Source organism: Protopterus annectens, chromosome 13.part0 (genome assembly GCF_019279795.1).
Source record: "Protopterus annectens isolate FY-2018-M chromosome 13.part0, PAN1.0, whole genome shotgun sequence".
Lineage (NCBI taxonomy): Eukaryota > Metazoa > Chordata > Ceratodontiformes > Protopteridae > Protopterus > Protopterus annectens.
Genome location: NC_056747.1, coordinates 980,285,111 through 980,312,415, shown reverse-complemented (window position 1 = coordinate 980,312,415; position 27,305 = coordinate 980,285,111). Strand labels below are relative to the sequence as shown.

The following is a 27,305-nucleotide window of genomic DNA, read 5'->3' as shown; positions in this document are numbered from 1 at the left end:
CTCAGAAATAAGCAAAAAACAGGATACTTAATGCTATATATCTCAAATTTGTTAGCTCAGAGCCCTTCCTCTGATTAGCTTAGTGTGAAATGGCAGAAACAGTCACAAGTAACAAAGCTGAAACCTGAAACAACTTTAAAAAAAAGCTTGAAAGAACCAATGAGGTGCTTATTCCAAGGCGTAGTCCAGGCAACCGCAGTCAGCCATTGACCACAAACAATTCACTCTCACTGAAATGCTATACTGGCCTTGGCTAAGCTATGATGACCTGGGACATGTGCTCAAACACAGCCACTACTAACAAACTAGGACCAAAACACAAGCCTGAGTATGGACAATGCTACACTACCAACACTATGTAGGTAGAAAAAACTGCAGAAATGTTTAAACCGTTACCAGAAGGATAGTTTTTCAAGTACAGAATTTGAGAGAGAGATGGACACTGTTGGTTCTAAAGGATGGATTGAGAGTTTTTCCAGCACAAAGTTGAGGTCCCAAACGTGAGTGACATTTTTCCCTTGGAGGTTTCAGATGGGCTACAACTTTTTAAGAACCGTTTAAACTCTAGCCTGGACAGAAGCATCAGCTCCAGAGAGAAACATGCAGACATGGCTGATGTGTGCCTTGATAAGCCAGGTTACACAGCTCACATGGATAAGAGGACCATAGGGACACTGTGGGTACCAACAGTTTGGCAGACATCATACAGTAAAATCTTTTACATTTTGCTATGTAAGATTTTCTGATAGCAAGTTTCTTTGCCTCCCGAAAAACATTAAGAATGTCCTCAGAGAACTGGTGCCTAAAACAGATCAGATCCAGTCACCCATACTGATAGCAGAAGGACTTACTACTTCATCCCAACCTGTGTGAGCAAATCCACTGTGAAGGGAAGCTTCTAGGTGAAAGAAAATGGAGAATCAGTACTTCTTGGGCCAACAGGCCAGTAAGATCTTTGGACATTCCTTTTGGACCTTTAATAAGACTTTGGGGAAAAAGAGGAAGTGGAGGGAAGGCATAAAAACTTCCCTTTCCATGTAAAGGGCATTGCATCAATTTTCCAAGCTTGGACAGTATGTCCTGGTCCAAAGGAGTGGAATTTGTTGTTACTGGGGGTAAAGATTTGTGGAACCCCCCCATTTGTAGACAATGTCTAGGAAGACCTCTCTTCAGCATCTACTCATGGGAAATCTTCCCTTGACTGGCTTAGAAAGTCTGCCAGGACATTGTCCTGTGGCAGAATGTAAACCACTTTGAGGAAAATGTTTACATTTGTGGCCTGCTTCCATGCCAGAAGAACCAGTCTGCACAGTTAAGATCTGGCACTCTCCCATTTCATGTACTACATGATCACTGTGTTGTCTGTAAACACTCAGTGGACCTAGTTTCCAAGAATGGGAGAAACTTGCATAGCCTGTATTAGTGCCCTCATCTCTTTCATATTGGAGGTGCCCTGATCTTAGATTTGTAGGAGATTGTCCTGGACCTTCAGATTGCCCATCCATGCTCCCCCATGCATTGTCTGATGAATCTGTGTGCAGCTCCTATCATGGTGTCAGAGGTCTGACGGGAACACTCAGGTTTAGCTTAATCTATTATAGCCACCACAGTATATCCACCAGAGTATTTCCTTCTTTAGTTAAGTCAGGAGAGGAACTGGTGCATCCAAGGATAAAAATGTTGAGACCAGTTAGATTTCGGGTGCCACATGATCTTCATACGGGGTCTGGCAAAGGGGACCATAGGAATGGTTACTGCCATGAATCAGTACAGGACTGAAGAGAAAGGAAGCAACTCGTTAAGCTTTGCACTTGTATGGCAGCAGAAAAGCCTGCACGAGTCTAATGTCTAGTTGGCATACCAAAAAAATTAGGTCTTGAGTCGGTTTCACTGCTGACTTTTTCAGATTAACAATAAAACTCAGGGCCATGGTAAACATGAGACAAGTCAAGAGTACCTGCTAAGCAGGAGCCTGTATTAACAGGTTGCCCAAATAAGGGAATACCTGAATTCAGAGTCCTGCATTAAGCTGTTACTGGGGCAAAGCACTTTGAAGACTATGGGGGCTGTAGAGTCCAAAAGGCAAAGCAGAGAAAGTACAGTTTTGTACCTACCATAAATGTAGATGATTGAGTGCTAATACAGCTGCAGTCATAACAGATGGGTTTTCCTGCCGTCAGGCGGGTCCTCGGTCGGTCAAATTCCAATGTCTAGGTCCGGCGTCGGATGTCATCGCTTCTTCCCTGACGTCAGTGCGACAAGGGTATAAAAGAACCAGCCGACGCCATTTTCTTCAGTTTTTCTTGCCCCAGATGTCAGGTGCCCCCAGAAGGAAGGCGATACATAAATTTATGTAAAAATGCAATGCAATATTATCAAAAAACAGTAGTCGCAAGCAAATACACCATAAAAGAATACCCCAAACAGGTTGTATGAGGAGGTGTTAGTCATTAGGCCTGTCCCAAGAGGGGAAGGAGGGAGGGAAACCTGGACTGCAGCTGTATTAGCACTCGAACATCTACATTTATGGTAAGTACAAAACTGTACTATGTTCATCGTGCATACAGCTGCAGTCATAACAGATGGGTAGAATCCCAAAGCTAAGAAAGGGGTGGTAGGCACTAGGTGGAGCTAGGAGGAGCCAAAATGCCCTGCAAGACTGCAGTGGCAAAGCCTGCTCTAGACTTGGAGTATAATGGTAGGTTGTAGTGCTTAGAGAAGGTATGCACAGAACTCCAAGTGGCTGCTTCTAAAATATCCTTGGTAGGAACTCCTCTGAGGAAGGCTGCAGAGGTGGCTGTGGCTCTGGTGGAATGAGTTCTAATGCCTGTAGGTACAGTTTTGCCATGAAAGGAATAGCAAAAGCGTATGCAGTGGGCTATCCATTTTGAGATTGTATGTTTGGATATTGACTTTCCTTGAGCTCCTACCGCATAGGCCACAAAAAGCTGTTCTGATTTTCTGAAAGGCTTTGTTCTGTCCAAATAATAACGCAGTTGTCTGTGGATGTCCAAGGAATGCAGTAATCTCTCCCCTTTGTTTTGAGGATTAGGATAAAAAGTAGGTAAATGTATGGCCTGATTTAAAGCTACCCTGGATACCACTTTAGGCATAAAGGACGGGTTGGTACGTAATGAAACTCTGTCCTGATGGAAGATGATGAAAGGCTGGACAGCCATAAGAGCCTGTAGTTCTGAAACTCTACGAGCTGAAGTGATAGCCAGAAGGAAAGCTGTTTTCCAGGACAAATATTGTAAATCTAATGAGACAGCTGGTTCAAAAGGGGGCAAAGTCAGTTTTTCCAGAATGAAATTAAGATCCCAAGCAGGTATTGTTTTTTTCTTGGAGGTCTTAAATTCTTAGCCCCTCTAAGGAACTGTCTTAATAGAGGGGGAGAGAATAAAGGTGGGTCAGTGTTGTATTCTGCAGAAATGGCTGAGGCATGGATTTTGATGGAGGAGAACGAAAGTCCACTGCTTAGCAGCTCGGCCAAATATTGTAGTATTTGAGGTAAATTCAGTTTTCCAGGGCACTGGCCCTTTTTCTCATTCCAAACACAAAACGCTTCCATTTTATGGAGTAAGCTTTTTCTAGTTGATGGCCTTCTGGCCTCCAAAATGACATCCTGCACCTCCTTGGAGAGCAGGGCCTGCTGTGATGCTAAGGAATCTTCCATGCGGCTAGATTGAGTGTTTTCAGCTGACTGTGAAGAGTTTTGAAGCTGTGCTGAGTCAGAAGAAGAGGCATTAGAGGCAGGGTCCATGGTGGGGAATGAGTCAGGCTCCTTAGTAGTGGGTACCAGTGTTGCCTTGGCCAGTCCGGAGCAATGAGGATCATCTTTGGTCTGTCTGTTCTGGTCTTCAATAGGACTTTGGGCAGCAGAGGAAGATGTGGGAAGGCATAAACTGTCATTGATATCCAACTGAAAGAGAGAGCGTCCACTCTCCAGGCCTTTGGATGGAAGATCCTTGAGCAGAATTTTGTCAATTGATGATTTTTGTGGGAGGCAAAGAGATCTATGTCTGGCCTTCCCCATTCTTGGATTATTTCTGTAAAAACTTTTGGATGCAACTTCCATTCGTGGATCTGTCATATTCCTGCTTAGGTTGTCTGCCAGCGTGTTTTCCTTGCCTGGCAAGTACTGTGCTTGTAGTTCCATTTGCAAGTCCATGGCCATGTTCCAAAGTGACATGGCCAGTCTGCATAGGAGATAAGAATGTGTTCCTCCCTGCTTGTTTATGTACCACATAACAGTGGTGTTGTCTGTTCTTATCAATAGCTGACCTGGTTGTAGAAGGTCCTTGAAGGCTGTAACAGCATTTATCACTGCTAGCATTTCTTTTTGATTGATGTGAAGGTGCTTTTCTTTTTGGGTCCATTTGCCCTGAATGCACCGGTTTGTCATGTGCGCCCCCCAGGCGTTGTCCGAGGCATCTGTTGTGATGACTTGATCTGCTTAAGACCTGTGTTTGTTTGGCATGCTTGAGCCCACCACAGAAACTCCTTTTGCAGACATGGAATTAGTGGTATCATTGTTTCCAAACTGTGGCTGTGTTGAGACCATATGTTTTTTAGGTACCATTGTAGTTTTCTCATATGCAGCTTTGCACATGGGATTAGTAAGATGCAAGATGCCATGAATCCCAGAGCCTGCAGGATTTTCCTTGCAGTCAGCCTGGTGCAATTTGCCAGTGTTCTGAAATATTGAATTAGTTGCCCCTGCTTCTCTGGCGTGAGGTAGGCCATCTGGGTGTTTGTGTCCAAATTGGCACCCAGGAAAATTATCTTCCGAGAGGGTATTAGTCTTGATTTCTCTTTGTTGACTGTGTATCCTAGAGAGTTTAATAACATTATTACATAAGCCAGATGTTTCAGAAGAATGTGCTTGCTGTCCGCTTGGATCAGGCAGTCCAAATAACGGTATATTTTATCCCTTGAAGTCTGCAGTAGGCAATTACTGATGCCAGGCATTTCGTGAATACTCTGGGCGCAGTAGATAAACCAAAGGGCAATGCAGAGAATTGACAATGTGTTGAACCTGCAAGAAATCTGAGGTATCTTCTGCAATTTTGTCTGATTGGGACATGCAGGTATGCCTCCTTGAGGTCCAGTGTTACCAGCCAAGACTCCTTGCCCAGCATGGGAAGAAGTTGCTGCAGAGTGAGCATCTTGAATTTTGGTACGAGTAGGAATGTGTTTAGGATGGAAAGATCCAAAATAGGTCTCCAATCTTTGCCCTTCCTTGGCACCAGAAAGAGCCTGGAATAAAATCCTTGACCTTGTTCGTGCGTAGGTACCTCTTGAATAGCTTTCATGTTTATAAGATCTGAAATTTGCTTTTGTGCCTCTGCCCTTTGATTGTGTGGCAGGTTTGGCATGCCTTTCATTTTTGGAAGGGTATGAAAATGGAATTTGTAGCCAATGTTCAGGATCCATTTGTCCTTTGTGACAATATGCCAATTTTTTGAGAATAGTGCCAGCTTTCCTCCTAAGGGAGCTGCCATTTGAGACCTGGTTGGCATGCAAAGAGGAAAGTCATTGGTTTTGCTTTCTGAAAGATTGCGAGTTGTCCTCACCACCTCTTTGTGTAGGAGCTTGCCATTGTCTGCCTCTGTACGAGCCTTGTGTTTGGGGTCTGTCTGTGGCAGGAAAGGACCAGTTTTTGGAAGGCCAATTTCTACTAAAACGTGGGGGTTGAACCTGCAGAAATTCTTTCACAGTTTGCATTGATTTAGCCTTTTCCTCCATTTTCCGTAATACTTCCTCAGCATTTGCCCCAAATAGTACATCCTTTTGAAGAGGGGCGTCTACTAATTTAGCTTTGACATGATCAGGCAAGGCTTGTTCCTTGAGCCAGGCATGCCTACGTATGACTGAGCCTGTAACAGCAGCTCTACATGAAGCCTCTAGAGCATCAAAACCACATTGTAAGGTATGTTTACCCACTTGTTCTGCACTATGCATCAAATCCTGCAACTCCATGTCTGGTTGTTCAGGTTGTGACATTTTACTTTTCAATTGAGATAACAGAAACTGTTGGTATTTTAGCATATGAAACTGACAGTTTAAGGCCCTCATGGATAAGGTAGCCAAGGTATATACCTTTTATCCCCACCTTTCTAAGGATCTGGAATCTCTCTCGGAAGGCAATGGGTTTTTGGCAATGGAGGCCTTAACTCCCTTGGGCCCCTGTGAGATGGATTCTAGGTCAGCAGCATGGCTTTTGTATAGAAATTGGTGCGAGTCAGGAACCCTGTAATACCTGTCAAGCTTAACTGGAGCTGGAGGGAGAGAGTCCGGGTTAAGGCAGGCCTCCAAGTAAACATAATCTAGGATTGTCCAGGACAGGAGGTATAGCCAGAGGCCTGTGCTGGGGTAACAAAAGAAATTCCCTGAGCCTTTTCTTGGAATCTGAATAATCCTGGCCTTCCCAGTGGAAGTGTTCCCTTAAGGTATGCAGAGTTTCACCAAATGAGTAATCCTCAGGGGGGGATACAGAAGGAATAGATTCCTCTGCATCAGAGTCTTCAAAAGGAGAGCAAGACAGTTCCTGATAATCAGAGTGCTCTGAAATAATGGAGCCCTGATCAGAAGAGGGGGAATCTTCCTCCACTCTGGGTCTTTTGTCCGGAGGTGGCGGTCTGATTAGAGTAATTAAATCCTCAGCCATTTTAAGCATCTGTTTCTTAGGCATGGGGCCTGGAGATGGGCCCTGTGTAGCTGGTCTCTTAGGGTGCATGGTAGCTTTAGACTTGGTGAAAGCCTTGATGGAGAAAGAAGAGGAAGGTCTGAAGACACCTTGAGTGGAGGTGGACCTGTCCACATTCTGTGTTTCAATGCCAAGCGTGGCTTCGGTATCTGTAGTCAGGGTGTGGGCCGAGGAGCCTGCAACCTCGGGTACAGCGTCGTCTGTAATCAGGGGCTGCGTAGGCGCCTCGCTGAGAACCGGACCACGTGTAGTCTGCTTTGGCGTGGTGTCGGTAGAGGCCGCTGACCTCGAGTGTTGGTCCTTGTCTTTGTGTTTTTTAGACAAAACCGGAGTCGGAGTATCCGACGACATAGTATAGTTAAATGCTTTCCCAAAATAATGCTGGGTGAACTCCGCCCGACGCTTAATAGTGCGTTTGTTGAATGTAGCACAAAAGCGACAGACCGAGACGTTGTGGTCTGGGCCTAAACAAGGTATACAGAGGGAATGGAAATCCTTATGCGGTATTTGCTTCCCACAAGAAATACAATTATTAACTTTGTCTGACATTGGTCTGAGGCAAGAAAAGTTTCAACGGGTACTTAGCTTTAAGAAGACTTCAGTTCCAAAATTTTTTGTAATCTCAGGAGCTGGCCGACCGGCACTTGCGAACTGCTTCTGCTTCGGGCACCGCGCGGCAAAAAAAGACAGAAGAAAATGGCGTCGGCTGGTTCTTTTATACCCCTGTCGCACTGACATCAGGGAAGAAGCGACGACAACAGACGCCGGATCTAGACTTTGGAATTCGGCCGATCGAGGACCCGCCTGACGGCAGGAGAACCCATCTGTTATGACTGCAGCTGTATGCACGATGAACATCTAGGAGGAGCCAGGATGCCCTGCAAGACTGCAGTGGCAAAGCCTGCTGTAGATTTGGAGTATAATGGTAGGTGATGGTGCTTGGAGAAAGTATGTACAGAACTCCAAGTGGCTGCTTCCAAAATATCTTTGGTAGGAACCCCCCTGAGGAAAGCAGCAGCAGTAGCTGTGGCCCTTGTGGAGTGAGATCTGATGCCTGCAGGTACAGTTTTTCCATGAAAACAGTAACAAAAGCGTATGCAGTGGGCTATCCATTTTGAGATTGTCTGTTTGGAAATAGGCTTCCCTTGAGCTCCTGTAGCATAGGACACAAAGAGTTGCTCTGATTATCTGAAAGGCTTTGTTCTGTCCAAATAATAACGTAGCTGTCTGTGAATGTCCAAGGAATGTAGTAGTCTCTCCCCTTTGTTTTGAGGATTAGGGTAAAAGGTAGGTAAAGTGGATAGCCTGATTCAAGGCTACCCTGGATACTACCTTTGGCATAAAGGAAAGATTGGTTCATAAGGAAACTCTGTCCTGATGGAAAATGATGAAAGGCTGCACAGCCATGAGGGCTTCTAGTTCCGAAACCTTGCGAGCTGAGGTGATAGCCAGGAGGAAGGCTGTTTTCCAGGACAAGTATTGCAGTTCTGTTGAAGCAGCTGGCTCAAAAGGAGGCAAGGTCAGTTTTTCTAGAATGAAATTGAGGTCCCAAGCAGGTACTGGTTGTTTCCTGTGGGGGGTTTATATTCTTAGCCCCTCTGAGGAACTGTCTTAAGAGGGGGTGAGAGAATAAAGGAGGATCAGCGCTGTATTCTGCAGAAATGGCTGAGGCATGGATTTTGATGGAGGAGAATGAAAGTCCACTGCTTAGCATCTCAGCTAGGTACTGTAATATTTGAGGTAAATTCAGTATTCCAGGATTCTGACCCTTTTTCTGATTCCAGGCACAAAACCGTTTCCATTTTGCGGAGTAGGCTTTTCTAGTAGAAGGCCTTCTGGCCTCCAAAATGTCATCCTGCACCTCTCCTTGGAGAGTAGGGTCTGTTGTGAATTTAAGGAATCTTCCATGCGGCTAGATTGAGTGTTTTCAGCTGACTGTGAAGAGTTTTGAAGTTGTGCTGAGTCAGTAGAAGAGGCATTAGAGGCAGGATCCAAGGTGGGGAATGCGTCAGGCTCCTCAGGAGTGGGTACCAGTGTTGTCTTGGCCAGTCTGGAGCAATGAGAATCATCTTTGGTCTGTCTGCTCTGGTTTTTAATAGAACTTTGGGCAGTAGAGGAAGAGGTGGAAAGGCATAAACTGTCATTGTTGCCCAACTGAAAGAGTGCGTCCACTTTCCAGGCCTGTGGATGAAAGGTCCTTGAGCAGAATTTTGTCATTTGGTGATTTGTGTGGGAGGCAAAGAGATCTATGTCTGGCCTTCCCCATGCTTGAATTATTTTTGTAAAAACTTGAGGATGCAACTTCCATTCGTGTGGATCTGTCATATTTCTGCTTAGGTTGTCTGCCAGCGTGTTTTCCTTGCCTGGCAGGTACTGTGCTTGAAGTTCGATTTGTAGTTTCAGAGCCATGTTCCAAAGAGACGTGGCTAGCCTGCGTAGGGGATATGAATGGGTTCCTCCCTGTTTGTTTATGTACCACATTACTGTGGTGTTGTCTGTCCTTATCAATTGCTGGCCTGGATGCAGTAGGTCTTTGAAAGCCATAATAGCATTTATTACTGCTAGCATTTCCTTTTGATTGATGTGTAGGGTGCTTTTCTTTTTGGGGCCATTTGCCTTGAATGCACCGATCTGTCATGTGCGCCCCCCCGGCGTAGTCCGAGGCGTCTGTTGTGATGACTTGATTTGCTTGAGGCTTGCAGAATGGGAGACCTGTGTTTCTTTGGCATGCTTGAGCCCACCACAGAAATTCCTTTTGAAGACATGGAATCAGTGGTATCATTGTTTCCAAACTGTGGCTGTGTTGAGACCATAGGTTTTTTAGGTACCATTGAAGTTTCCTCATATGCAGCTTTGCACATGGGATTAGCAGGATGCAAGATGCCATGAATCCCAGAGCCTGCAGGATTTTCCTGGCAGTCAGCCTGGTGAAAGTTGCCAGTTTTCTGATGTATTGAGTTAGTTGCCCTCGTTTCTCTGGCATGAGGTAGGCCATCTGGGTATTTGTATTCAAGCTGGCACCCAGGAAAATTATTGTTTGAGAGGGTATTAGCCTTGATTTCTTTTTGTTGACTGTATATCCCAGAGAGTTCAACAACATTATTACAAACGCCAGATGTTTCAGAAGTATGTGCTTGCTGTCCGCTTGGATCAGGCAGTCATCCAAATATGGGTATATTTGTATCCCTTGCAGTCTGCAGTAGGCAATTACTGATGCCAGGCATTTCGTGAACACTCTGGGCGCAGTAGATAAGCCAAAGGGCAATGCAGAGAATTGATAATGGGTTGAACCTGCAAGAAATCTGAGGTATCTTCTGCAATCTTGTCTGATTGGGACATGCGGGTATGCCTCCTTGAGGTCCAATGTTACCAGCCAAGACTCCTTGCCCAGCATGGGAAGAAGCTGCTGTAATGTGAGCATCTTGAATTTTGGCACGAGTAAAAATGTGTTTAGGATGGATAGATCTCCAATCTTTGCCCTTCCTTGGTACCAGGAATAGTCTGGAATAAAAACCTTGACCCTGTTCTTGTGCAGGTACCTCTTGAATAGCTTTCATGTCCATGAGATCTGAAATTTGTTTTTGTGCCTCTGCCCTTTGATTGTGTGGCAGGTTTGGCATGCCTCTCATTTTTGGAAGGGTGTGAAAGTGGAATCTGTAGCCTCTGTCTATAATGTCCAGAATCCATTTGTCTTTTGTGACAATATGCCAATTTTTCGAAAATAATGCCAGTTTTCCGCCTAAAGGTGCTGCCATTTGAGCCTTGCTTGGCATGCAAAGGGGAAGTCATTGGTTCTGCTTTCTGAATGGCTGTGAACTATCCTCACCACCTCTTTGTGTAGGTGCTTGCCATTGTCTGCCTCTAAACGATCCTTGAGATTGCCCTCTACCCCTCGGGCGCCTGTATCTACCTCTTTGGGGTCTGTCTGTGGCTGGAAAGGACCAATTTTTTGAAGGCCAATTTCTACTGAAACATGGAGGTTGTACCTGTAAGAAATCTTTCACTGTTTGCATTGATTTTGCCTTTTCCTCCATTTTCTTTAATACCTCCTCAGCTTTAACACCAAACAATACATCTTTTTGAAGAGGTGCATCTAGTAATTTAGCTTTGACATGATCTGGTAAGGTTTGCTCTTTGAGCCAAGCATGTCTACGTATGACTGATCCTGTAACAGCAGCTCTACATGAGGCCTCTAAAGCATCAAAACCACATTGTAAGGTATGTTTACCCACTTGCTCTGCACTATGTAACAAATCCTGCAACTCCTTCAAGTCTGGTTGTTCAGGTTGTGACATTTTGCTTTTCAACTGTGATAACAGAAACTGTTGGTACTTTAACATATGGTACTGACAGTTTAATGTCCTCATGGTTAAGGTGACTGAGGTGTATACCTTTTTCCCCCACCTTTCTAAAGCTCTGGAATCTCTTTCTGAAGGTAATGGATTTTTAGCGGTGGAGGCCTTAATTCCCTTGGGACCTGTGAAATAGTTTCTGGGTCAGCCGCATGGCTTTTGTATAGGAATTGGTGTGAATCAGGAACCAGGTAACACCTGTCAGGCTTGACTGGGGCTGGAGGTAAAGAATCTGGGTTGAGGCAGGCCTCTGAATACACATCATCTAGTATGTCTAAGACAGGAGGTATAGCCAGAGGCCTGTGCCGAGGGAGCAAGAGGAAATCCCTAAGCCTTTTCTTGGAGTCTGACTACTCTTGGCCTTCCCAGTGGAAGTGTTCCCTCAAGGTATGTAAGGTTTCCCCAAAAGAGTAATCCTCAGGGGGGGGAGACAGAGGGAATGGACTCCTCTACATCAGAATCTTCAAAAGGGGAGTATGAATATTCCTGGTCTTCAGAATGTTCTGAAATAATGGAGGCCTGGTCCGAGGAAAGGGATTCTTCCTCCACTCTGGGCCTTTTGTCCGGGGGGGGGGTTGAGAACCCCTGATATGAGTAATCAAATCCTCAGCCATTTTGAGCATCTGCTTTTTAGGCATGGGGCCTTGAGAGGGACCCTGTGGAGCTTGTCTTTTAGTATGCATGGCTGCTTTAGACTTAGTGAAAGCCTTGATGGAAAAAGAAGAAGGCCTGAAGACACCTTGAGAGGTGGCAGGCCTATCTAAACTCTGAGTTTCCCCGCCAAGAGTGGCTTCGGTATCTGTAGTCGGGGTGTGGGCTGGAGCCTGCGACCTCGGGCACAGAAAACACCGCCAATGAAATGTCATCGGTAGTCAGGGGCTGCGTAGGCGCCTCGCTGAGAACCAGAGCACCTGTAGTCGGCTTTAGCATGGTGTCGGTAGAAGTCACGGACCTCGTATGTCGGCCCTTATCTTTGCGTTTTTTACTCAAAACTGGAGTCGGAGCCTCCGATGACATAATGTAATTAAACTTTTTGCCAAAATAGTGTTGGGCGAACTCCGCCCGACGCTTAATAGTGCGTCTGTTGAATGTAGCACAAAAACGACAGGCCGAGACGTCGTGGTCTGGGCCTAAGCAAGGAATGCAGAGGGAATGAAAATCCTTATGCGGTATTTGCTTCCCACATGAAATGCAATTATTAACTTTGTCTGACATCGGTCTGAGGCAAGAAAAGTTTCCCCAACGGGGTACTTGGCTTTCAAGAAGACTTCGGTTGAAAAATATTCGTATTCTTAGGAGCTGGCCGACCGGCACTTGTCAACTGCTTCTGCTTCGGGCACCGCACAGCAAGAAAGACTGAAGAAAATGGCGTTGGCTGGTTCTTTTATACCCCTGTCACACTGACGTCAGGGAAGAAGCGACGACATCCGACGCCGGACCTAGACTTTGGAATTCGGCCGACCGAGGACCCGCCTGACGGCAGGAAAACCCATCTGTTATGACTGCAGCTGTATGCACGATGAACATCTGGAAAGGTGATGAGCCAGTAGAAAAATTCAGAAATTTCCTGTAGGCAGAGCAAATAGGAATGTGGAAATAGGCATCCTTTAGGTCCTAGGACACCAGGAAGGCTTGAAGGATGAATGGCAGATTTGCATGGATAACATCTTGAAAGATGGAATAAGGAGAAAGGTGAGGAGTGTGGCAAGGTCCAGATTTGGTCCAGCCATCCAACTACATCCTCTTTTTCCAATTTTTTGTGCATGGAGTTGGGGTATCACTTCAACAGTGAATCTACAGCCAAGGTCTACAACAACGGGTGGCTGGCCTTGCAGCAGAAGTTCATACACACCACATCACATACACACACATCTATGGTCAATGTAGTGTGTCCAACCCACTTGCTGCATGACTTTGGAATGTGTTAGGAAGCCCATGTGAACACAGAGAGGACATGCAGACTCCACTCAGAAGGCAACCCAGCTGAGAATTAAACCATGTACCTCTTTCTGTGAAGTGAAAATGCCATCTGCTGTAACATTATGTTTTTCTTGGGAAGAGAATAGTTTGGAGTAGATTTTCTAATACATTTTAGAGGTACTGGTTCTACTGTGCCTTTCTCTGGTAAAGTCTGAATGGTGGGATATAGCAACTGAATCTGATTTTAGGCAGAACTATGCCACAGAAAGGAAGAACTTCTTTCCTGGTCATTTGGTAACCCTTTTGGATGACTGAAAGCACCCATTTGTCTGAAGTGATGTTTATCCAGGTTTTTTAGGGATGAGGTGAGCTTTTTGAATAGTGGAAATGATGGACCAAGGGGTGGGGTGGGGGACAGGAGACAGTCAAGGGAGACTTATCTGGATAAGGAGGCCTCCCAGATCTACAGTTCCTGTCAAACTTGTCTGAGAATCTTTTCCTTTGCCTTATGAGAAGGCCTGGATTCCCTGCAAGTTAAGAAAGTAGGTTTTTGCAGGGTCATTCCTTTGGTATATTGGTACACAAAGATCTTTCTATAACCCTTCATAATCGTATCTTGTTCCTGCAACTGAAGAAACTGGCAGCATCCAGATCAAAAAAGTTCTTGTTTAAAACACTGTCAATGAGTTTAACCTTAATATCTTCTATAACCACACATATCGCTCGACTCCAGCACCCATAGCAGCTGCCCTGGAGGAAGCTTTCACTGTACCACTGCTGCATTTAATAAACCTTGCCTAACTACTTGGTAAGACTGAGCTACTAAGGATAAAGCAGTTTCTTTACTAACAGGTTCTTCAGGGAAGGACAGTTATTGCCTATTCTCAGCAATTTAAATAAGCATTTAGTCATTTGAGTTTGATAATTCAGAGCGAAGACCACAGTAGATGTACAAAACTTTTTTTCCTTTTTCCATTTGCCCTGCTGTCTTTATTCTTAGGAAGAGCATTGGCAGTAACTTAGTGGGCTTGTCTCTTGACATTGAGAATGCAGAGGTATCTGCAACAGGGTTTTTGTACAGAAATCTAGTCTTTGGTTACCTTGTAAAACCAGTCAGGCCTTCAAGTGATGGAGACTGGAAGTCTGGTACAGCAGAAGTGGATGTAAAGTCATCCAGGAGGGTCTCCAGAACAGAAGGTACAAGAGCAGGGGTGCTTACTTCCAAAGAGGCTATAGTATCTGTTGAACTTCAGGAATCTGTTGCCATTCAGAATTCATCATATTAAGAGAGTTTCCCCCAAAAGAAGCTTCAAAAGAAAAGTAAAAAGAGAGAAAGGGAATCTTCATTATCAGAGGCCACTTGACCTAGTAAACGGATTTCGGAAGAATAGGCTAAAGAGTGCTCATCAGAGTCCAATCCATCCTCTTGGTCTTCAGAAGAACTGTGGATTGGAAGGAGAAAAAGAAGCAGGCCCTGTAAAGGATGGTAGCCCAAGTGCCATTATGGCCTTAAATAGGCTCCAAGAGAAATCCAGGAGTTTCCTCTCAAATGAATATCTGTGGTATGCCTTTGGGTCACAGATTCATATGTGTTTACTAGGCTAACAACCACAAGGAGCTTTTTAAGCCTAGTCATGCATTCCAAACTTCTGACAAGCTCTGGTACCCTTGATAAGTCTAAGTAGGGGCATGGGAGATTAAACATTTCAAGCAGCTGCCTGGGAGCTGAACCATTTACAGGTTGCCTGAGTGGATCTTTTGGAAATAATTAAGTGGGGCTCCCCCTTCTCGCCATTACTGGTAGTTTCAGTCATTTTGGATGTGCAAACCTCAGAGGCCATACTGGCAGGGCTGTGGTAGCAGGAGTCTGAGCAAATGCTGGGCTTACTGCAGGTTCAGTGACCTCTGCAGGCACATTTGAGTCCAACTGGGAAGTCTATGCCTCACACTATTTCTTTTGAACAGATGAGATGTCAGCGGTCAAAGGGTTTGCAATCTTTACTTGTGTGACACACTGGAGTTTCCATGTCAACTTTTTAGGGTATTTGGAACACAGGACTGACAGATCACACAAGTTTTGTAGTTGTGCTCTGCACCTGAACGGATAAGGAAATGGGAGTGAAGTTCCTTGTGGGAACGTGCCTACTGCAAATCACACTTTCTTCTCCTAGCTGAGATCCAATACAGTGACAAACAGCAGTACAGTTGAGAAAAATAGAGGAAGGCTCCCCAACAGGGCACTTAACTGAAACAGTGAAAGCCAAAAGTACCAACAACCACACACAGAACAGACTGCGTGCCAGGACTGCTTTTGGACTGGCGGAGAGATCCAGGATTTGCGTTCATATGTAGGACATATGGCTCTATGGAAGGTTTTGGCTTTGGTACCCCAGCTGGATATCTAGGCAAGATAACCTAACAAGTTTCAAGTACTGTACCAGTGATCTAAGGAAGGACATCTGGAGTTTAACTATGACAGAATTCTGGAACGACTAAGATAAAATTAAAGGACCATTTCTGGTTGCAGGCATCAGACAACAAAAGAAAGGAATAAAGGGTTATTCACAGCACAGGTTCAGTTTGCAGTACCTGAATGAAATGTTGAATACAATCCATTTCCAAACGGGTGTCAACAGCCACTGTGGCTTCACAGTAAAAACACTAGTCTTATGGATTTGTCCATGTACAAACTGCAAAATCAAAAGTGACTTCATGTTTATACTTGCAGAATTTTTTTGTTGGTATTAAGTTGAAGTCACTGTACAGCACAGAGGAAAGGTACTAATTTGTCACTCTCAATGATTTTAGTTTACAGAAAGCATTAATATGCTACAGAATGCTAAAGAAAAAAAGGAATATAAGTGGGATAATTTCATTTAAGACATCGGTGCAAAATTACAAAAATCTCAGAATGTGACAAATTTCAGAACTAAAGACTATACACATGAATGCAAAAACGCTTGCTGTGTGAAGGTAGACACAAGACAACTTCAGTGCTACCTGACTGCTGCAGTTGAATGACAGGTCTGATCGATACCTACAAAAAAGAGTGTGTGTGTGTGTGGGGGGGGTCTTAAGTGTTGAATGACTGTGAAAAGCATAAGAGAAGCATTGTTACTACCACAATTCAAGGCTAATCAGAGAAAAATAGAAAGTCAGGTTTCAAAAGGTGTGCAACATGCCTGTATTTCAACATCGTTTATTTTGTATAAATTAGGGGGGAACCAATGTACTTCTTCATATCCAGCTTTAGTCATATCAATGGGACTTGGCATAAATCCTAAGCGACAAAAGATAAAGGCTCTAGAGAGCACCCCTGCATTACCAGGCTATAACTCATACCACACTTTTCGGCCATCTAACCTGGACCAGAACAGCAAAGGCAGAGGTGTATCCATATTCATTATGGATATATCCACACCTCCAGGCTAGTTGCGCAGCATAATACATCAGAGGTTATCCAAGTGCAACTAACTCTGGGCAAAACTGCAATCCAAATTGTAGCTTGCTACAGATCCCCCATCATGCCCCAGGATTCCTACTCCCCTTTGCTTGATATACTGGAAAGTATTAGGGTTCAACCAAACACCCTAATAATGGGCGATTTCAACTACCCCACCATTAACTGGGAGAACTATATGTACCAACTCCTTTGCTCAACACTTTCTGGAATTCATAAATTACAATGCCTTGGATCAACTTGTACAAACCCCCACCAGGGGCAACAATATCATAGACCTAGTCATTACCAACATGAGTGACCAGTGTTCCACACCTGAAGTCAACTCCTCGTTGGTCAGATCCGACCATAAGCTAATCACCCTAGATATCCACACCCCACCCACCATTAAGGAAACCACAGTAAAAAAATTTCTCCAAAGCCAACTTCATGCTTCTTAAGACAGAAGTAGCAAACGTCATGACACCCATGCAGATGGGCAATACAGTTACGACTGCTGAATCCTACACAAATGCACTCTATAAGCACTTACTCGAGTGCATGGATAATGTTATCCCAAACAGAACAAAGACGCTATCCTCCAAAATATGGAAGCCAATCTGGTGGTCTCCTACCACAAACAAACTCTACAACAGAAGGAAGAAACTGTTGCAAAAAGACAGTAAAATCCCATGAGTGGAGAAACTCCCTGGTCAGCCTCAGTAAGAAGCTGACATCCCTTATAAGATCCTCCAAAGCTAGCTACGAAAACAAAATAGTCACGGATTCTAAGGGCAACCACCAAGCATTCTATAGCTATGTCAAGAATCTCAATGGCAACACCCAGACCTGCTCTGAGTTACAGCACAATGGCACAGAAATTGCAGAACCAACGGATATTGCCAACATCCTGGCAGATAGTCCTAACTTTATCCCCCTCTGACCCCCTAAAGGGCACATATCTATACAGGAAGACTGCAGAGTCCCTGTAATCACATCTATGCAGGTAAAAGCTGTGCACTCTAAAAACAAAAACACAGTATCCATGGGACCAGACAACATCCCAGGCTGCGTTTTACATGAACTTCAGAACAAATTGGCTCCCCACCTGAGCACCATGTCCATAGTCTCATGTCAGGCTTTGTGCCCACTGAATGGCACACAGCAACAGTTTTCCCACTCCACAAAGGGAGATCCACCACTGGTCCTGGGAACTATTGCCCTATTAGCCTGACGAGCCTTCTGCAAGGCCATGGAACGTATCATGGAAATCATAAACAAAGACATTGGTAACCTCCAAAACTCTAGACCCCACCCAGTTCGGGTTTGTGAAAGGAAGATCATGTCTTCTGAACCTGATAGACTTCTTTGAGGCAGTCACCAAAGCCATAGACGAGGGCAAGGTGGTTCACAAAGCCTATCTTGACCTCGCCAAGGCTTTTGACACCATCCCCCATTCTGGAATTCTAGCTAAACTCACTAAACTAGGTATAAATCCCTACGTCACATACTGGGCTGCCAACTGGCTCACTGACCGAACCCACAGTGTAAAAGATGCAGACTCCAAATCGGACTTCAAACCAGTGACAAGTGGAGTACCACAGGGTTCAGTCCTGGGACCTCTCCTGTTTGGTATCTACTTCTCTGACGTACAGGCTAACACAGAAGGCCTCTGGCTAATTAAGTTCGCAGATGACTGCAAACTAGGAGCCATAGTAGAGTCCCCAAATGATGCAGACATCCTACAGAAGGGCCTCATTGAAACAGATGCCTGATGTCAGAGGCATGGCCTCAAGCTCATTGTCATCCCCTTTGGTAAAAACTCTGTACCCATGAACTACCACATAAATGGCAGTGTAAACGCCGAATGTGTGATAAGAGACCTTGGGACCCAGGTGGACAGCAGTCTCTCCTTTGATAATCACATCGCCACAGTAGTCAGAAAAATTCTATGTGGCACACCTCATCATAAAAGGGTTCTCATTCAGGAAAAACAAAAAAAAGGTCATTATTCCCCTCTACTCAGCACTCAGACCCATTATAAAAGCACAACACCCCTTTTGGAATGTACATCACAAGACATCTGCAGCAGCTGGAAAGGCCACAGAAGTACATCACAAAGAGGATTACTGGCCTCAAACAGATGCCCTACACCGACAGTTTCAAAAAACTCCAGCTTAACTCTGTGGCACATCGCCTGCTCCGAGGAGATCTCTGCCCAACATATAAAGATATGTTAAACCCAGAGCTGTTGGACATGCTACACCTAAAGAAATCCCAATCCCTCCGAGCTACATGCTCTAGGGACCTAAACCTTGTCACCACAACAAACAGGACATGCTGGAGGGATAGATTTCTTAACAGAGACTTTCTATACTCTGGAACAAGCTACCCATCTATGTCAAGCAAAGTTCCTCATTATCACTCCAAGAAATACCTTGATGAGTGGATGGGAAATAGGACATACACCCCAGGGATCACTTCTGTGGCTCTGCTTGACAGGGGCACAGGAAATTAACTTTCTTGGGTGGCGTAAGCCAGGGAACCTTGTTGGCTAGGCTTACTTTGGCCCTTGGGCCGATAGCCTAGTACCTATGAACCTACAACACCAGATCACATCAATATGACTCACCCTATAATGGTCATTCAGTGGTATAACGTACTACAGATACTAACAGCTGATCTGATCCATTAATACAGCATATAATAATATCAAACCATAACAGAAAAATGGAGTTTTAAGATAGAGTTTTCCCTTAAAACAATTGTGGTTAGACATGCATCACGTGGAAAACTGCCTGGTATAGTGGCAAAAGGGAGTCATCTTCCTGTTTTCCATTAAATGTCAACCATCAACAAACATGTCAGTATTGTGAAACTGCACCATCCAGATGTCCCAACAAGGTGCTCACTTAGTTCCATTTTGTGATGCTTAAAGCTTATGGTTAATCCACACATGAATTACTTTCTGCAAATATTTCACATTTCATGTTTTAACGCCCCATTGCAGAGATGCTGGCCATGATACTCAGTGCTTCTATACTGCATAGCTCCTATAGTCAAGGAGCTTTTCATCTCAGATTTCTTAACCAAATGAAGACAATAAGGCTGTCTTCATTCTCCAGCAGAGAACTGTGATCAGTTTTAGGGAAGCTTCTGGTAGATTCATAGGAAGTTACTAGGCTAATGGCCTTATGGCCCTTAAGGGTAGAACTTGGCTAGGCTTCTATTGCCACTGTCTAAGACGGACACAGGTGGAACCCCCGGGGTGAATTTACAGTTACCCATCCAGTCATCCAGACTGTGTTTGAAGATGGCCAATAAGGTGCTCTGCTTGACATGAAGTGGGAGTCTGCTCCAAAGGTGTGGTAACCTCTGGGAGACAAATCTGTCCCTCCAGCATGTTCTATTAAATGTCACATACAAGGTTAAAATCTTCACACGTAACCTGTGTACCATTTGATTTGCGGATATGCAGGATTTCCAATAAAGCAGAATCAGAGATCACCTTACATGCAAAGCAGAGTTCACCTCCGTATGAAACAGAATAAAGTGAAAGTGATTTCAAACTATTCACATAAGACAGATGCAGAAGACCTTTAATTTTCTTTGAGGAACCTTTGTGGTCTCTCAAATTGCTGCAGGTGATTGGAAAGGTACATACCAAAAGGAGCCTTGTCCTCAACTATTGGCCTGATGAGGGAAGAGTACAGGGAGATTATAACACTTTTTTCTGGAGGCAATGCCCATACTTATGAGATGAGCAATATAGAATGACCTTCTTACCACTGTGGAAACAGTGACCAAAGGTAAGGCTGCTATCAACCTGTGTGCCCAGGTCTCTCACCAGAGTGCATACTTAGGGTGTTACTACTGATATGCTAGTTAGCAGGAACATCGCTCTTACCGAATGGGAGGATACTTTTTTTGCACTGAGTTTAAGGCCATAACTTTGGCACCAATCACTTGTTTGTGTAAGACCTTCTTGTAGGATGGTGACATCATTTGGAGAGTCCATGACCGCTCCCAGTTTGTGGTCATCAGAAAACACTGTCAACCATAAACCTTTAGTTTTTGCTTGCACCTCAGAAATAGATTCTAAACAGTAGAGGTCCCAGGACTGATCCTTGTGGAACACCACTGGTTACAGATCTGCTGTTGGAGGTGGATTCCCCTACTTTGACTATATGGCTTCTATCAGTGAGCCAGTTACCAACGCATCTAATTATACAAGGGTTGATACCTAGCTGGGCAAGTTACTCAATGATGTCTGAGTGGGGGATAGTGTCAAAAGCCTTGGCTAAGTCTAGTAGGGTGTATGCACATATTTCCCCTTGTGCAGGACCTTGGTGACCGTCTCTAAGAAGTCCACCAGGTTTAACAGGCAAGATCGCCCTTTGACAAATCCAAACTGAGTAGGGCCAAATGTTTGGAAGTTACCTACATCTTTGTTTATAACGTCTATGATTATTCACTCCATGGCCTTACAGAGAAGGCTAGTCAGGCAAATAGGTCTAGTCCCCGGGGTCAGTGGAAGCACCACCTTTGTGTAAGGGGATAACAGTGGCCATTTTCCATTCAGCTTGGATGAAGCCAGTGCTTAGACTATGATTGAAAAGATTACCCAATGGTGTTGCTAATTTATTTTGGAGCCCATGTAGGATGCAGCCTCGGATGTTATCAGGTCCCACAGATGAGGTGTTTCTGGCCTTCAAGTGGGTTTTTACAACAGCTCTTTACAGATACAAGGTAGGTGGCAGGGATGTCATGGGGTACATGTGGTGGGGATAGGGGAGTGAAGTTTTCACAGAACCTGTTGGCTAATAGGTTAACTATATCCACAGGTTTGTATCTGTGGTATCACTAACTACCAGTTCAACACAAATCTGGGCCCTTCCTTTTAGGTTACGGATATAACTAAAGAATGCCTTATGATTGTCCTTAGTCGAGGAACCCAACTTGGATTATGTGGTTTGCTTTGGAGGACTTCACAAGAAGTATGTGGTTTGCTTTGGAGGACTTCACAAGAAGTCGTGTTTGCTTGTTAAAGCTGAAGAGGGAGAGTTTCCAGTTTAGGGCTTGCTCCCTCTTACTCTTAGATAGCAATTTCTTCCTCTTATTGTAAAGCCTGTTAATGGCAGTTGTCCACCAGGCAGGTTTCTCTTCCTTGAGGAGCTCGTTTTGGTCCTATCAAGTACAGCAGAGTCAATGCAGTTACATGGGTGTTTATATAAAGCACTGGTGCAGACCTCAGCATAGTTGCCAGTTCCATCTGAGGAGGGAGGTGCAGTGAAGCTATTTATATCATCTCGTAAGGATTATAATCTGCATTGGAGAAGTTTTTTTAATTTAGTTACTGCTAGGGTGGGGGGTGTGTGATAGTTACTTCGAATGGGACTGATTTGTGGTCAGATCTCACTAGGGAAGACTTCATAGTGGGGTGCTACAGTGGTCCTCCATAATGGTAAGCACCAGATCCAGGATATTGTCACCCTTGTGGGGATGTCAATCAGCTCGTCTATGGCATTGGAGTTCACAAAGTAGATGAAGCTTTGGGCAAGTCAGTTTGACCATGAGTAATTTACTCAATGGATGGGTAGTTAACGTTACCCAAAACCATGGTGTTCGGATCTATCTTGACAGACACAAGTAGCTCCAAATAGGCAGAGTGGGTTTCCAGATTCATGGAGGGGGGTCCTGTAGTTGGCAATGACTTGAATAGGTGTCCTACCAACAGTTAACTTCACTTAAAGTATCTCACACTGTTTAACCAATCTGAAGGTGAATTTATCTTTAATGAACATTGATATACCACCTCCTTTAGTTTTCATGCCTTCAGTTTGTGGTCTGAATGTGTGGAAGGAGGTGTAACCTGGCATGGCTGGGGTGCTCTCCACAGCTGTGAACCAGGTCTCCAAGACTGCACAAATGTCTGCATCTTCCAAGGTGAGGACTAGTTCCAGTTAGTGCAGTTTCATGTCAAGACTTCTAGCGCTTAGCAGCATAACCTTCAGGTTGTTTCTATATGGGAGTTTTTACATCAGGAATTTTATGAGCTACTGCCTAAAAAATGCACTATGGGAGTGGCAAGAGCCTTAGCCAGTAGCTGAAATCCCCAGGGGTGACAGATGAACATCTCTGGCAGAGCAGTGAGGTCAGTCAATCATGTCATCCCAGGTTGAGAGATAATGGATCCCCTTAATTGGCTTAGTTTCTGGTGCTATTCTAAGTCTATCATTTTCTGTTGGTATTAAGGCATCATCCTAGGTGAAGGTAAAATGCGGCTTAAGGCTATGGACATACCTGCCTCAGACACAGTCTCAGAACTCAGCCATGTCTCTTCATATAGCCCAGAGTGGCAAGTCTCAAGTTGCTCACACCAACATGGAATACAATGGAGTCATAACAGTACATGCTGCTGACAGACATGGACTGCATGTGTGACATGGCAGATCCTGGCACCTGACAAGACAGCTGACTGCGACCTTTTCCTTATCTAGCCTGACAGGGACATCTGTGTATCTCATGGTGGAATCACCAAGGACTAATATGTTTGGTTTTGTATTCTGCCTTAAGGGCTTGATCTCACACAGTGTCTCACCTATCATATGTATTGTGGTCTGCAGAGGAAGTACTATGTGTAGCATGCTTGTTTTTGTGTTCAGGAGGTCTCTGGTGTTTAGGTATGTTTCTTGTGAGGACCTCCACATATGTAGTATGTATAATGTGGGTTTGGTTGGTGTAGGAGGTGAAGAGTGCATGTGACAACCTGCTTATTTTCAAATGTACTGACTGGTGTGCGAGAGAGCATGGAGTCAAGGTTCTTAACATAGTTGCATCTCTCACATGTTGAGTTTGTGTGGACTAATACAGGGTTGTCCGTGAACATGAGGCATGATGCCCATGTCAACCAAGCTGATTGGAGAAACTGTGGGAAAATGCCAGTCCATAGTGTTAAGTAAATTTATATAGTCACAGGAAAAGAAGTGGCACTTAGGAACGGCTAGTGGGTGAGACGTGTGTTTGTACCTCTAAGGCTAGATGTGGTGTTTCACCTGACAGTAGTGCAGGGCCATGAAAAACCTCCAGAGGACCTCAAGTAGAGTGCTAAGGGAAATTTTAACAAGAAAAATGTGTCTACAACCAGCAACAGTAACCACCACTACGCAGGAGTGCAGGATGGTGCATTACACTCAAACAAGTGCAACAGCGATGCTTAAATAAAATGAGAAATAACCCTCACCATCGATTAGATGGGACCCAGACAGCACTCTCCTCCCACAAGGGTGCAGAAAGGCCTTCAACAAAGATGGCTTGAATTTTATGCTCAGAAGTTACAAAACAGACACAGAAACTGCAAACCTGGAACTGGGCTATGTTACAGCTGAACTAGTATAGTATACAGTAAAATGTGCAAAGACAGTTCAGACAGAAGATCACAAATACAAATTAAAAGTGCAATACAAGAGCAAAAACAGGCACTTAGTTACTTGGAAGCAACGGCTGCCTATACATAACTCATGGAAAATGTAGCATCACAGCATAGACAGTACAGGGTATGTGCATCATCACAACAGAGGAAAAAAAAAGTAGAGCAGCTTTAGAGCACAGGATACACAAATATGGACCACAGAGAAACATTACATTTTTAATACTTTTAGGACTATGCAATGAATTTTATTTTTTTTATTTTACTTAATATTAACTAGGTAAGCCCACTAGCCAAAGTGGCAATTTTCAGGGGTGAACCAGCAGCACTGTCTGGTTAAGCGACTTGCTCAGAGTTGCACAGTAGTTAAATGGATATGGAATTAATCAAACCCTGTACCCAAAGACTACAGGAAGCAGTTAAGAGCTTTAATCCTCTGTGGTGCCAGACAATGTATATCGGCAACAGCATACTTAGATTTAACTTAAGTAATTAACATAATTATTCATTAAGTGGTTAAACATGCTACAGCCCTATATCTCAGTTTAATAAGCAAGTTAAATGGCAAGCTCTCCAAGTTACGACAGGAAACTAGCTGACTGCAGTTTAAAATACGAGGATTGTGGAGAAGATGGGAGAGGTAGAGTGAAAATCAGTCAGAAAGGAAGGAAAATCCGGAAGAGAAATGTAGGGGAAGTGGAGGAAGAGTCTTTGATGAGAACTATGCTGGTCACTCCTTTGGTCAATATACTGCCTTAACATATTATAATTGTTGTGAATGTAACCTATGCTTACATGCTAGGCTTTAGGTTATATTACTGATCATAAAATATTTGCATTTAGCATTTTTTAGAGAAGTTCTGTTTAAGCTTCTTAAGAAGAATTCAATTTACATTAAAGGGTAGGGATAATCAAGTCTTTAATGGTAGCAATTAGAAAGCACGATCTGTGCAGTGGAGCTTATTATGGGGGAGGGGGGTACCTTGCATATGGAGGTTCCTATAATAACATTGTAAATATACATCAGCTACTAAAGTAGACTGTGAAGATGACCCAAGAGCTTACAATATCACTACATGACCTAAGAGCTTATAGCATCACTACAACGCTAGGAAAGGAAAAATATCATCGTAACACTAACAGGCCGTGTGATGTCACCTTACAGATGCAGCACACTGTTTGGTATCCTGGCAGAGATTCTCAGGAAGCTCCTGTAATCTACTACAAAAATCAAAGATGAAAAGGCTGAATATCAGCCACTGCCCAATATTCTTACTTGTAAATTAGGATGTATTCTTTTGACAGGTGCTTGGATTGGCCATTTTATTATCCCATGACAACAGAGTCACGACAACCACCATCCACTGCACTAGTGGCTGTGTACATAACACTGACCAATGTCATAGTTTAACTACCATGACTGCCACAAGACTCTTCTTGTAGAACCGGTTATGTTTTTCTGGTTGCATGATGACCATTAGCAGTTGAGTGGATGGAAGACACAAGGTAACAGAAGCAAACATTTGTTTTACCAAGAAAAACCTCAAGGCACTAAGAACAAGCATGAAAGGCCAACTGTCTTAGCTAGCTTAACTTCTGAACGCAAACAAAGGCCATCAGAAATGTGGATCTGTGGCAAGGGAGAGTAGAGTACTGTATCTATAATCCCTGAACTGCATTACTACTAGTGTAAAGTCAGTACATACCCATCTCCTTTGACAGTCATACCTTGGGGTATTCCACTTTGTCCAAGATACAGCAATCTTGGGAGAATATATACAAGCAGCAGTAGCATGGAGGTACAAGCTCCCCACTTCTGCAGGTGGGGGGGGGGGGTTGAAGCCCACAAAAAAACAGTTGAAAGGTGAAACAGATTTTGTAATTCTCCATTTATTTGTCTGAATAACCATGTTTTGACTCTCATTAGTGCTTTCTGCATTCTGTGACGAGGGTCCTTCTGAAACCATGGCAAAAGCAAAACTATTCAGCTATACATTTACACAGTGGAAGTCAGACTGCTCAGCATCAGCTTGGAAATGAAAACAACTTCCAGCTTTGAATGATTCAGTACCAGCATATTAACTGTTTTCGAAAGACATTAACACACAGGAACAAGTTTGACTTGACAAAACTGGTAAATACATGGACTCCGAAAGGTGAAAAGTGGGAGAGGGCACGGATGCCCTATTAAATAAAATAACAAAAAAGTTAACAGTAAGACAGAAGTTGCAGAACAGTTTTTGTTCATTTTAAAAGTTCTCCTAATTTTTGTACTGGAAAAATGAAATTAGCCTTAAAAGTCTACATCATTAGATATATAATAAAAGTGGACTGTGTAGAATGCTGTACTTGGTTCATTTCTGCATACTTGCAATGCACTTGTGGGTTTACCCTCTGGTTCTGATAATTAACACACCAAACATTTGCTTAATCCAGCTTTAGTTGAGGAATCTGAATATCAATGGGGGATTTAATTAACACCCCAAGTTTGCAATCATTAGCAAAAGATGGTTAGTCACATTCCTGATGTCCGCTTTCATATCAGAAAAATATACCACTGTTTTGTTGTTTTTTTGTCTAGAACAAATATCCTCAACATTAATACAGGTTCTGTCATTTTACTGGACAGCTAACTATGCATTGATTAATGATGAGTTGAGAGCGTTTACCAATAATCCCAACATGGGAAATAATGTTGAAGGACTTGGCAAAGTCCAGGTAGACACGGTGGATTGTATGCCCTTTACCCATGGGCTCAGTTGTGATACTTGTCCTCTTGTGTTGCCCATGAAAGGGGTTTAACAAAATAAAGTAAAACAAGATTACAGTCACTTACCTGATCCTCATCATTCAGCAGTTTTGTGAGCTCTGGGATCGCTCGAGTAGCCAACTCTGCATCATCCTGGTAGTTAATGAGGTGAATTATTGCAGTTTTCAGCAACTGAGAAGGTTCGGCCAATTTCTGTACATTAGTCTGCTGGCTGGGGTCGATCTGAGTAGTCATGAGTACAGATGTATTTTCTAAAGTCTCTGGATATACAGCAGCACGGACACGCTGGGCACGAGTCATAGCCAACTGTGATTCCAAATCTGTGGGAAAAACAGTAAGCTGGCATTAACAAGCTGTACTCCCTTGTCTTGGTTGTTGCCTCAGTGAACACCTTTAATTTTACAGCTGTGTAAGAAAAATCATTCTTGACAGTTTATTCTTCCATTTGAGTTTCTGCTTTTCGCTGATGCACTTTATCAACATCAAATCCCACAGCCCTCAGGGACAGATGTAGCCTTTCCCAAACATCCATTTCAAACAGTACACAAGGAGTGATCAAGGTAGATGCAATTTTTTTTGGCAAATCGTCTAACCTCAAGTCCAATATGCATAAATTCCTGTTTTTAGGGCTGACCAGGAGAATGGTGACATTAAGCGATTAGTTTAGACATACTTAAAACTGGAAA

General features: G+C 43.8%; 1 protein-coding gene across 1 annotated transcript in view; it reads right to left on the bottom strand.

Annotated features, from left to right (window-relative positions):
- Positions 1–27,305, bottom strand: part of LOC122787912 (junction plakoglobin-like) — a 497,854-nt gene that overhangs the window by 261,549 nt on the left and 209,000 nt on the right. The window contains exon 3 of the mRNA XM_044054837.1: positions 26,686–26,939. Within this exon, the coding sequence (XP_043910772.1) occupies positions 26,686–26,939 (254 nt within the window). The remainder of the gene's footprint in view (positions 1–26,685; positions 26,940–27,305) is intronic.